The following is a 13496-nucleotide window of genomic DNA, read 5'->3' as shown; positions in this document are numbered from 1 at the left end:
CATCACTAGTTTTAGCAAAATGTTTCCTTAATGTGAGATTTCTTATTAACCCATTTACATCTATGAGCGTTTGAAATAAATTAAAGGTTGTTGAAGGTGAGAAGCCTAAACCCAATGATAATACTTTATTTTGTTCAGGAGTTAATACATGCTTTGAAAGATTTAACACACTTTTTATTTGTACTTCGTCTGAGCAAGTATTCTCCCCCTGCTGCCTCTGCGTAATTGGTATCTCTCCTGCGGGGGATTGTAACTTGTTTGTGGGGAATTGTACTCCTGTCTGTTCCATTCTTCCTTGCCTATACCTCTTCCTCTTCCTCTTCCTCTCCCTCCCCCTCTGGGTCTCCGTTGGGGCATGGGAAAAACCTGTTCTATTTCAATCTCTTCTGATGTCTTATCTGATAAAAGGGGAGGAGCTTCAACATATTTATTTTGTTCACTATTTCTTTTTAGGATAGCTACAGTGGGAGGGGCATTCGTTCTTGTTCTAACTACTGTGGGATTTGGGTCTAAATTCTCTGTTGAAAGGGGCCTATCATCTTCCCCCCCTGATGCAGAATCTTCTCCCCAAGAAGATTCCCCTTCACTGTCAGTAAAGGTTACTTTCTTTTCACTTTCATTAGACCTTCTTCCCCTACCTCTTGATCTATTGTAACCCCTATTCGTACTATATGACAATTTTCTCTGTTGGAATCTTTCTTTTCTATTCCACACATATACACTATTGTTATCATAGTCCATCTGGTCACGTAAATATTTTCCATGTTTTATCTGCATGAGCAGTTGTTTCGCTTCTGCCACACTCTTATGCAGTATGCTGTCAAACTTTAGATAACTTTCCTCATCCCTTCTCCTGTTTAGTTCTTGTTGTGTAGATTTGATCCCTTCTTTAGTTATTGCCAATTGTCCCATTTTAAAGTCAATAATCATTTTAATCAACCTTAGTGAACAGTCTGTTAATATCATGTTCCATTTTGTAATAAAGTCCAAGTCATCTGTCTGGAATGTAGGGAATTTATTAATTCTTAATCCTCGTGGGACCATCCCTAAAGTGTGATATCTTTCTAGAATCCATATATCCCAGCTTAGTCTCTTTTCTTTAATCAAAAGTTTCTCCATTTCGTCAAATAATTGACTCAGTGTTGAATATGACTTATCAGTTGAAAATATACTTTCTAGTTCAGTGATATTACAGTCACGTTCCTTATCTGATTTCAATGAGTAAAGAGTTACAGTCATATTCTCCTGCACTTGATCCATGGCGCCTTTTATATATCCACTTCACTGAGCTGTGTAAGGGAGGATAAAGGTGGAGATGTACCTTTAAATCTCCAATGGAAACTCAAATAGAAAATGAACCCTCCCTCTTGACAGTCAGACTTGTGTAAATATTTTAATTTCTTAAACCATAATATGTACTGTGTACAGATGAATGTCTCATGGGTACCGTAAGTATTTTTCTTTAACAGTCCTCAGTCTTTTAAAGCCAAGCCAGTAGTAATAAACAAACAGTGATGAAATAGTTCCACAGGTTAACAGGTTAACATGTCGGTTACGGTCATATTACTATGCACACATTTCCTCTGTCAGTTTCAAGTGTGACCGACCGGCTCCGGTCCATGGAGAGTGGTTACCTTCGAGTGTAATGTATTATTTGGAAAAGTCACAAGCGGACATAAATATTATATAGCATAAACACTCACCACCTCTCCTCTTCAGAGACACCGACCTAGCGCCTGCAACCACTTGAGTGCTGTATTCAATCCGGTCCCAGATCTGCGCCGTAAAGAGAGCTCTACCCGGGTTAAGGTACAAAATAGAAATCCAATAAAGAAGAAAGTACCCAGGGAGCTCTGGTTAAAATCCAAAGTGCTTTATTAATTCAATTTCATTAAAACTTTTTCCTTGCAGCAGCAAAGTCAGCAAACAAACAAACAATCCGTGTGCTTGCAATCAAACACACATGGTGCTTCCACTGAGGTAGCGTCAGAGGGTCAACCTTTTGTGTTTTAAAGCACGGAGGTGTGTGAGGGGGTCATACAGCTTTGACTACGGCTATTGGCCGAAACGCGTCAGCTGACCCTCTGACGCTACCTCAGTGGAAGCACCATGTGTGTTTGATTGCAAGCACACGGATTGTTTGTTTGTTTGCTGACTTTGCTGCTGCAAGGAAAAAGTTTTAATGAAATTGAATTAATAAAGCACTTTGGATTTTAACCAGAGCTCCCTGGGTACTTTCTTCTTTATTGGATTTCTATTTTGTACCTTAACCCGGGTAGAGCTCTCTTTACGGCGCAGATCTGGGACCGGATTGAATACAGCACTCAAGTGGTTGCAGGCGCTAGGTCGGTGTCTCTGAAGAGGAGAGGTGGTGAGTGTTTATGCTATATAATATTTATGTCCGCTTGTGACTTTTCCAAATAATACATTACACTCGAAGGTAACCACTCTCCATGGACCGGAGCCGGTCGGTCACACTTGAAACTGACAGAGGAAATGTGTGCATAGTAATATGACCGTAACCGACATGTTAACCTGTTAACCTGTGGAACTATTTCATCACTGTTTGTTTATTACTACTGGCTTGGCTTTAAAAGATTGAGGACTGTTAAAGAAAAATACTTACGGTACCCATGAGACATTCATCTGTACACAGTACATATTATGGTTTAAGAAATTAAAATATTTACACAAGTCTGACTGTCAAGAGGGAGGGTTCATTTTCTATTTGAGTTTCCATTGGAGATTTAAAGGTACATCTCCGGGGGCGGAGCCAGCTATCACCGAAGCAAGTCGCATATCTCAGGAGCTCCTGCCATACACTATAATTTTGAAAGTTTTTACCATCCATACTATTTATTTATGACTCTATCTTGGAGATCCATATTGTAAGCTATCTTATGGTTACTACTGGAAGATCTTTGCAATACTAAACATCTTGTTTTTTCTCAACTCCTGCTCTCTGCCTTCTGAGGAGATACCGGGCATATGAAAACATGGCCGCGCTCCTTCTAATTCAACTAAAGGACCTACTAGACCGGCACAATGAAGCTCTCTTGGAGGCAGTAGCTGAGGCTTTCAGACCTCTTATTGTTCATACTGCTGCTTCGGCTGCTCTAACATCCTGTGAGAATGAGATTGCGGCAGATACGTTTGGCCCGAGGCAGGCGCCATCTTTAACCCTAACACCAGGACATCTCTTATTGCACCATAGTAAGAAGGAGATGGCTGGCAGAGAACTAGGTTCCGCTTCCATACTACAGGAAGCACAACTGGATGCGCTCTGCAAGGGTGTAGAAGAGGTACCGCTGACAGACACTCTTCACCGCATTAAAGGATGGCTTTGGGCGGGAGACTCACGCGTGGCTGCCGCTTCCCAGCTAATCCGCCAACATCTCTATATGGTATGTGACTCAGGCTGCGCTATTGATCCATGGCCAGGGGGACCTAGAATATACGCGCCACGATCGTGCAGAGTCTTTTGGGACCCGGTCGCTAGTGATGATTGTTGGCCGTTGCTGAAACTCCTATGGCGGATGCGGCGAGCTCCACATGGTCTCAGAAAAGGGATTGGCTAGTCCGAACATAGCTTCAGTGCTCATAATAGGAGACACGCTTGCAGCTTCTGGGACTATGAATAAGGACTCATACCAAGTTGAGGTATTCAGCTCTACTTTATGGTTATACAATATTTACATGCTTAGACTCCTGTTCCAAGATCTAAGTTCTCAGACGCGTCTCACTACACATTTAATATGTTGGAATGGGTTACAACCGACAACTCCACTGAGGACATTTTCTTTCTGTCCGCCATTTGAAATCCTGTGGAAACCTACCTTGGGGCATGGACACACTAAGTTCTCTATACTGTATGATTATGTTTAGCACAACAGGTTTATATGACAGCTTATTATATAATTATTAATTCAAAGTTAATGCTTGTTTTACACTATGAATGTAGCAGACTAGTTTGATCCTAGATGTGGGTTCCCTGTCATTACACCTTATTGGTCAACTGAGTTTGCATATGCTACTATGTTCAGTAAATATTGCATGAATCTTTCTGTTTGATGTTATGTCAGGCTACACTGTTATTTCTCACAAGCAATAGCTGTTACCCCCTTCCAATAATTGAAAACCAGTTATGAAGCTCCCAACTTTTACATGTCATCTTAAGTTACTCCTACAGGTTATTTGCTATCAATTGTGAATTTGCTAAAACAGTATGTGCTATCAAGGGTTCATATTTAGTTTTGGACTTAGATAAGGTTCATCACATCTACTAATGTTAAGCTAAACTATCACTCCCTGGGGGTCTCTTAGTTTAAAAGAGGGATACTGACCTTTATGCATATCCCTAGAGCTTTAGTATAATTATGAGACGACCAAGTTAATTTTGTTTTGCTACATAGTTGGTCCAATTGTATTGTATTGGGACGTATGTATGAATGTCTTTAGCACTGTTTAATTTCCCCCTGTTTGAGAACCCAGTCTCTCATTTATATGATGTGTCTATATATGTACCTTGTCTCTAATTGTGGGCGGGAGGTGAGATGATAGCCATATTACTTGCAAGTGATATCCAGTATTTCTTAACTCTTAATATTGCTTATTAGAGCTTAGCTGGGGAATGCAGACTTTAAAAGATGAACCTCCTACTCTTGCTATACAGGCGTTGCCAGCGGCCAAGGCGACGCCTAACAAATATTATTGTTACCCATTACTGTACCAACTCAAGCAACAAGGTCCTCTAGTTCTCTAGAAGCAAGTTCTTATGAAGTGATGTGTTGTTTACTGCATATTGTAAAGGCCCCATCCCACCCTACACAGTACACTTTTGTTTAGACCCATAGTTTGCTTATCTACAGTATCTTCTAGCGTTTTAAATTTATTAGCCTATAAGTTTCGATGTGGGAGCCTAGGTTGAGGTTTGTATTCACTATATTGCCCCTGGGTTGTGTGTGAGGGGGTCACAGAGAGATATAGACAGGGAATCCTCATCCCTGGTTTTGCTTATTTAAATTTAATTCCTCCTTTCCCATCACATTTCTTAATATGCCCTGTTGTATAGTTTTAAACATAGCTACTTCATTATTAGCATATATAACGTATCATATTTCATTCTATTTTATTTACATAGCTTATTATTGCATGTTTAAATTCTTCCTGTTAATGTTTAATATGACGAAGATAGTTCTAAGTGCATTCTATTATGTTTTAAAGCTCCTAAACGGTGAGATAACTTTAAAAATATGAAAAACTCCACCTCCTCCCCCCCCACCCTGCAATAATGTATCCCCTACTTTAGGGGAACTACCAAGGCGGTTTGTCTTGTCTATACCGAACCTGGACTACAGCTTTTAATTGCTCCCTAAGTACCTACTCCTTCATAACACAACTGGAATGCATTTATATGCCCTGTCCAGATCAGCAGGACTGATCACTATTACATGCCACCTATACACGCAATTTTAATACGGCTTTTAGTTACCTTTATGGAGGTGTTCCAATGTTTCATCATAAAATCCATCTGTCAGTAAGGGAGCCTGACATTATATTATACTAAAAAATAAAAAATGAGGTTTTTCAATAAGGGTCCATGAGTGGCCCTCCCCAACTTATGTTCACCTACTCTATATTCTATTTGCGATAACCCCAGATGGCCCGAAAGTGACCGCTTGGATCATATAGTAGGTCTTCAGCTACCATGGTGCTTACTGTATAATATGAGAATGTAATTGTCATTCAATCCTTTGGTTTACCTACTTGTCATATGTTTGCAGCTTACTCTGTAATAATCTCCTGTTTTCTTTTATATTGTATATCGGCAATTACCAAATGTTTATTTTGACAAAAAAAACCTCAATAAAAATTATAAAAAAAAAAAAAAAAAGGTACATCTCCACCTTTATCCTCCCTTACACAGCTCAGTGAAGTGGATATATAAAAGGCGCCATGGATCAAGTGCAGGAGAATATGACTGTAACTCTTTACTCATTGAAATCAGATAAGGAACGTGACTGTAATATCACTGAACTAGAAAGTATATTTTCAACTGATAAGTCATATTCAACACTGAGTCAATTATTTGACGAAATGGAGAAACTTTTGATTAAAGAAAAGAGACTAAGCTGGGATATATGGATTCTAGAAAGATATCACACTTTAGGGATGGTCCCACGAGGATTAAGAATTAATAAATTCCCTACATTCCAGACAGATGACTTGGACTTTATTACAAAATGGAACATGATATTAACAGACTGTTCACTAAGGTTGATTAAAATGATTATTGACTTTAAAATGGGACAATTGGCAATAACTAAAGAAGGGATCAAATCTACACAACAAGAACTAAACAGGAGAAGGGATGAGGAAAGTTATCTAAAGTTTGACAGCATACTGCATAAGAGTGTGGCAGAAGCGAAACAACTGCTCATGCAGATAAAACATGGAAAATATTTACGTGACCAGATGGACTATGATAACAATAGTGTATATGTGTGGAATAGAAAAGAAAGATTCCAACAGAGAAAATTGTCATATAGTACGAATAGGGGTTACAATAGATCAAGAGGTAGGGGAAGAAGGTCTAATGAAATTGAAAAGAAAGTAACCTTTACTGACAGTGAAGGGGAATCTTCTTGGGGAGAAGATTCTGCATCAGGGGGGGAAGATGATAGGCCCCTTTCAACAGAGAATTTAGACCCAAATCCCACAGTAGTTAGAACAAGAACGAATGCCCCTCCCACTGTATCTATCCTAAAAAGAAATAGTGAACAAAATAAATATGTTGAAGCTCCTCCCCTTTTATCAGATAAGACATCAGAAGAGATTGAAATAGAACAGGTTTTTCCCATGCCCCAACGGAGACCCAGAGGGGGAGGGAGAGGAAGAGGAAGAGGAGCAGGAAGAGGTATAGGCAAGGAAGAATGGAACAGACAGGAGTACAATTCCCCACAAACAAGTTACAATCCCCCGCAGGAGAGATACCAATTACGCAGAGGCAGCAGGGGGAGAATACTTGCTCAGACGAAGTACAAATAAAAAGTGTGTTAAATCTTTCAAAGCATGTATTAACTCCTGAACAAAATAAAGTATTATCATTGGGTTTAGGCTTCTCACCTTCAACAACCTTTAATTTATTTCAAACGCTCATAGATGTAAATGGGTTAATAAGAAATCTCACATTAAGGAAACATTTTGCTAAAACTAGTGATGGTGTGTTAAATGAGATGATTGATCAAACTATTAATGAACATTGCAACACAGGGCTGACCTTTTTGGAAACCTGTGATGTGATTGCAATGGAAACACTTCTCTCAGAGAACACATCAGACATATACAATCAAAATGACCAAAATACACAATTACCCATTTTTAAAAATAAATCAAAGTTTTACCCAATACAGGATAGGGGTCCGATCCTTGTAACTTTTCAGAGAAGAATAGAAAAAGAACTAACTGAATTATCCAATCAAATAAACACACAGAGAAATAGCAAGAATAACTTAACATTTAAGGAAAGAAAAGCCCTAGAGGAGCTTAGTACTAATAAAGACATCACCATTAGAAATGCGGACAAAGGTGGGTCCGTTGTTGTAATGGATAGACAGTGGTTTGTGGATGAGGCACATAGACAGTTGAATGATACATCACAGTATATTAAACTTCTTGGAAATCCCACAAATAAATTCTCTAGGGAATTGAGACATTTAGTAGATGATGGCAGGGAACTAGGCATCTTTAATCAAGATACAGCGCAATACCTAATTAATGAACACCCAATTGTACCAATTTTCAATCACTTGCCAACGGTGCATAAATCCCTCACAAATGTAACAGGAAGGCCAATAGTTAGTGGGATTGGTTCATTAACAGAAAGACTATCACAGTGGCTAGATTCCATCCTACAGCCAATCGTGTTAAATCTATATAGTTATCTGAGAGATACTAAAGATCTTTTAAACCTTCTGAGTGATTTTGAGTGGAAACAACAATATGGATGGTTAACTATAGATGTAAAAGCATTATATACATCAATACAACATAGCAAAGGCCTAGAGGCCATTGAATTCTTCTTAAAAAGGTCGGGCAACTTTAGTGACACCCAAGTGGGATTCATATTGAATGTAACTAATTATCTCTTGACACACAATTACTTTCTGTTTGAGGGCAGCTACTACCTCCAGAGGTGTGGAACGGCGATGGGGGCTAAATTTGCCCCCTCTTATGCCAACCTTTTCATGGGTTGGTGGGAGCTGTTCCACATCTTTGGAGGTGGTGGCTGCCAGCAAGGCAGAATTAAATTTTATAGAAGATTTATAGACGATCTAATAATAATATGGGATGGAGATGAAAGATCAGCAGAAAATTTTATAAATAGACTCAATGACAACAGAGTAGGGATCAGCTTTACCTATCATTTTGAAAAAGAAAGTATTGAATATCTGGACATTAAATTACAAGGATCTGAGAATGAGGGAATATCGAGCACTATTTTCAGAAAACCGATATCTGGAAATACAGTGCTTCATGCTAAAAGCTGTCACCCAAAAGGCATCTTCAAGGCAATAACTAAAGGCCAATTCACGAGGCTAAGGCGAAATTGCACCAAGAAAGATGAGTACAACAAACAGGCTAGGGACCTAGAAACTAGATTGAAGGAGAGAGGGTACAGTGCTCCAATGGTAATGGAAATAAAAGAAACCATAGGAGAAGTTGATAGGGACAGTTTGCTGAAAAATAAACAAAAGAGGGTTAACATGAGAACACCTGAGAAAGGTATATACTTTGTCACTGATTACAGTGACCAATATCACAAAATTTGTGATATAATAAAAAACAACCTATCCATACTAAGTGCAGATGACCATCTAATGAATGTAGCAAAGAAAGGATGTCAGTTCTCATATAGAAAGGCAAAAACAATAGGCAATATCGTAGCTCCTACTAAATTACAAGAAAATAAAGTTAATACAAGCTCTTGGCTAAGCTGTGTAGGAGTATACCCATGCAGCAACCGCACATGTACTGCATGTGAGTATCTGAGTCCAGGGGATGAATTTAAAAGTGAGGCCACTGGACGAATATTTAACCATCATGAATGCTTAAATTGCAGATCTGTAAATTGCATTTACTTGTTAACATGCATCTCCTGCAACATACAGTACACAGGTCTTACAACAAGGGAGGTAAGAAGTAGGATACGGGAACATGTCACAAACATCAAGCAAGGAACTATGACTACACCCCTTATAGAACATTTTTCACGGAAACACAATAAAAGTCCAAATACGCTGAGATGGACAATAATTCAGAAAGTTAGGGCACCTGCTAGAGGAGGAAATCTAGATTACATCTTAGGTAAACAAGAAGTGTACTGGATGATAAAATTGCAGACCAGATTTCCAAAGGGTCTAAATATGGAATCCGATGTAATAAACTTCTGGCAATGAAAAAGATCCCTTAAAAATAAAAATAAATAAAAAGAAAAGATAAGCTAAGGAGAAAAATAGTCAGGTCAGAACGAAAATGGGTGTTCAAATATGAGTACTACATCATTATACCTTTGACAAGTTTATTAAGATCAAAAATCATAATCGCCTTTTTGAAAGGAATAAGAGAAATAGATAAATGAACAAAATAAACAAATACAACAAACATAGCTTCAATTTGAGCAAAAATAATCTAACATATTATAAAATACAATTACTAGGTAATAAAGAAACATTTACAAAGAGATATGTATGTAAAAGGAATGGGTAAAGAGCTTCAGCAGCAGCGGTTTAACGATATACTGGGAAAATGTACTTAGTAACATATATCAAACAGATAAAATGTGTAAAATGTGTATAATAAATTTACAAATGTATACAGAAACTAAGTTACTTTCACTGATTGCATTGAAATGTATCACCGGTAGCAATTGAGTAGCGTCATGTTTTTATTTATTTAACCAATGAGAAATAACCTTTTGTGTTTTAAAGCACGGAGGTGTGTGAGGGGGTCATACAGCTTTGACTACGGCTATTGGCCGAAACGCGTCAGCTGACCCTCTGACGCTACCTCAGTGGAAGCACCATGTGTGTTTGATTGCAAGCACACGGATTGTTTGTTTGTTTGCTGACTTTGCTGCTGCAAGGAAAAAGTTTTAATGAAATTGAATTAATAAAGCACTTTGGATTTTAACCAGAGCTCCCTGGGTACTTTCTTCTTTATTTGATCTTCAATGGGGTAGTGTTAGGTTTATTTAAGGGGGGATCGGGTGGGTTTTAGAGTAGGGGTGTGTGGGTGGTGGGTTGTAATGTTGGGGGGGGGTCTTGTATTTTATTTTACAGGTAAAAGAGCTGATTACTTTGGGGGAATGCCCCGCAAAAAGCCCTTTTAAGGGCTGGTAAAAGAGCTGATTACTTTTGTAATTTAGTATAGGGTAGGGAATTTTATTATTTTGGGGGGCTTTTTTATTTCATTAGGGGGCTTAGATAAGGTATAATTAGCTTAAAATTCTTGTAATTTTTTTTATTTTTTGTAATTTAGTGTTTTTTTTTTTGTACTATAGTTTATTTAATTGTATTTTAGTTTAGATAATTGTAGTTAATTTATTTAATTAATTTATTGATAGTGTAGTGTTAAGTGTATTTGTAACTTAGGTTAGGATTTATTTTACAGGTAATTTTGTAATTATTTTAACTAGGTAGCTATTAAATGGTTATTAACTATTTAATAGCTATTTTACATAGTTAAAATAAATACAAAGTTGCCTGTAAAATAAATATAAATCCTAAAATAGATACAATGTAATTATTAATAATATTTTAGCTATTTTAGGGTTTATTTGATAGGTAAGTATTTAGTTTTAAATAGGAATAATTTATTTAATTATAGTAAATTTATTTAGATTTATTTAAATTATATTTAACTTAGGGGGGGTGTTAGGGTTAGGGTTAGACTTAGGTTTAGGGGTTAATAACTTTATTATAGTAGGGGCGGCAGATTAGGGGTTAATATTTGTAGGTAGGTGGCAGCGATGTTAGGGAGGGTAGATTAGGGGTTAATAACCTTTATTATAGTGTTTGCGAGGCGGGAGTGCGGCGGTTTAGGGGTTAATACATTTATTATAGTGGCGGCGATGTCCGGTCGGCAGATTAGGGGTTAATAAGTGTAGGTAGGTGGCGGCGACGTTGGGGGGGGGCAGATTAGAGGTTAATAAATATAATATAGGTGTTGGAGATGTTATGGACAGCAGATTAGGGGTTCATAGGGATAATGTAGGTGGTGGCGGTGTCCGGAGCTGCAGATTAGGGGTTAATAATAAAATGCAGGTGTCAGCGATAGTGGGGACGGCAGATTAGGGGTTAATAAGTGTAAGGTTAGGGGTATTTTTAGACTCGGGGTTCATGTTAGGGTGTTAGGTGTAGACTTAGAAAGTGTTTCCCCATAGGAAACAATGGGGCTGCGTTAGGAGCTGAACGCTGCTTTTTTGCAGGTGTTTTTTTTTCAGCCAGCTCAGCCCCATTGTTTCCTATGGGGATATCGTGCACGAGCAGATTTTTCCAGCTTACCGCTACCGTAAGCAACGCTGGTATTGAGGGTTGAAGTGGATCTAAATTATGCTCAACGCTCACTTTTCTGAGGCTAACGCAGCCATTCAGAAAACTCGTAACACCAGCATTGTCTTAAGGGAGCGCTGGAAAAAATATGAGCATTAGAGCCGCAGGTTTTTACCGACAAAACTCTAAATCTAGGCGTAAGATTAATATGGCAGACATACAGAATAGTTTAAAATCAATTAATAAAACTTGGGTCCCAATTGCTTGGTGAGAATCGCATCTGAAAGTAATGAATCAAGTGTATATAACACCATATCATTTAAACAAATGGTATATTACAAATCAAATATGTTTAAAATTAAGCTCAGAGTTTGCGGACATATTCCATTATTTTTGTTCATGCCCCAAAATTCGGCTATTATTTAGACAAATAAATGATTGGTTTAAAAAAATATCCTTAACGGAATTTCAGATCTTACCACAACATGTAATTCTTCTAACTAAATACTCAGAGCAATCTAAGAATAATGAATTAGTCAATACAATTATACTAGTTATAAGGAATCTCATTCTCAAAAGATCGAAGACAGCTAGAGCCCCTACATCCGACCAATCCTCAATTTAAACATTTTTTTCTACAAATGGATACCAGTTATTCAATCATTCACTGAAAATTTGCAATCTCAACTAGTAAGACCCTTTAGCAACTCAGATTACATGTTACAAAATATCCATGCAGGCCACTTCCCAAATTATTGGGCAAATCTTTCAGAATACTGTACTAGATTGGTACCCTCAATACCTATATTGGGGAAAAGGATAAGGTATGTATCTATTATGGAGAAAGGAAGCTGAGAGAGGAGGGGGCTGTGTTGTGTTTTTTTTTGTTTGTTTGTTTTTTGAATTGGGCAGGATATTAGCTCAGATTTATTACAACATATTTGTCAAATAGAGGACAGATTATTTATCTGAGAGTTGGTTTAAATATAATTTAATATAGGTCATATATCTTGAATGTTTTTCTTTATTTTCTCCCCTTTAATGGATTAGGCAGGGTACTACCGCTGCCCAGACTTTATAACATACTCGGTAAATAAATGACAGATGATTTATCTGAGAGTTGATATAAATTAAATTCAATATAGGTCATATATCTTGATGTATCATGATGGCTAACTCATGTTAAAATCTTTTTCTTTTCCTTCATTTTTGATGCAAGATCCTATATAAGATAATATTGTCTAATATTTTTGTTTTTCATACTATTGCATTTTATGTACTTTAAAAACCAAATAAAAATATATTTAAAAAAAAAAAAAGAATGATTACCACAACCTCATAGCTCTGGTTAACTGTTTCACAGTACAGTTACACTCATAATAACACTATCTAATAAAGTATTAAAAAAATATTGCACAAAAAATCTGTAAGAGCTCAAAGATTACTCAAATAATTACTGATATCTCATTCTTTGCATGTCTCCTCAGGAATACACAATAGATGTGTTCTTTAGGCAGAGCTGGCTAGATGAGAGGTTAAAGTTTCATGGTCCTATGAAGACTCTGGCCCTCAATAACCTTTTGGCCAGCAAGATCTGGACACCAGACACCTTTTTCCACAATGGAAAAAAATCTGTGGCTCACAACATGACGACTCCAAACAAACTGCTTAGACTCGAAGATAATGGAACCCTTCTATACACCATGAGGTGAGAAATTAATCAAATTGTCCTTTTCATCATTATCTTCAATTATTATTGTCTTTTAATAAACCATGGGTCAGCTATCTCCTTATCATCTTGTTTGCTCGGAGTCTTCATTTTATTATCACTGTCTTTTACATCATATAGGTGAAGTCTGATTCATATCATCGGTGGCCTATATTTAAGAACTAGCCTGGGATCTGCATTTCATTATCACTGTCTTTTACACCATATAGGTGAGG

General features: G+C 37.5%; 1 protein-coding gene across 2 annotated transcripts in view; it reads left to right on the top strand.

The window, feature by feature from the left end:
* The window catches only part of GABRA3 (gamma-aminobutyric acid type A receptor subunit alpha3), a 177745-nt gene that overhangs the window by 60150 nt on the left and 104099 nt on the right, over positions 1-13496 (top strand). For both annotated transcript variants that reach the window (XM_053691083.1, XM_053691079.1), the window contains exon 4: positions 13040-13260. In XM_053691083.1, coding sequence (XP_053547058.1) covers positions 13040-13260 — 221 coding nt within the window. The remainder of the gene's footprint in view (positions 1-13039; positions 13261-13496) is intronic.

This window comes from Bombina bombina, chromosome 1 (genome assembly GCF_027579735.1).
Source record: "Bombina bombina isolate aBomBom1 chromosome 1, aBomBom1.pri, whole genome shotgun sequence".
Classification (NCBI taxonomy): Eukaryota; Metazoa; Chordata; class Amphibia; order Anura; family Bombinatoridae; genus Bombina; species Bombina bombina.
Note: the sequence above shows the minus strand (reverse complement) of the source record. Positions and strands in the feature narration are given on the sequence as shown.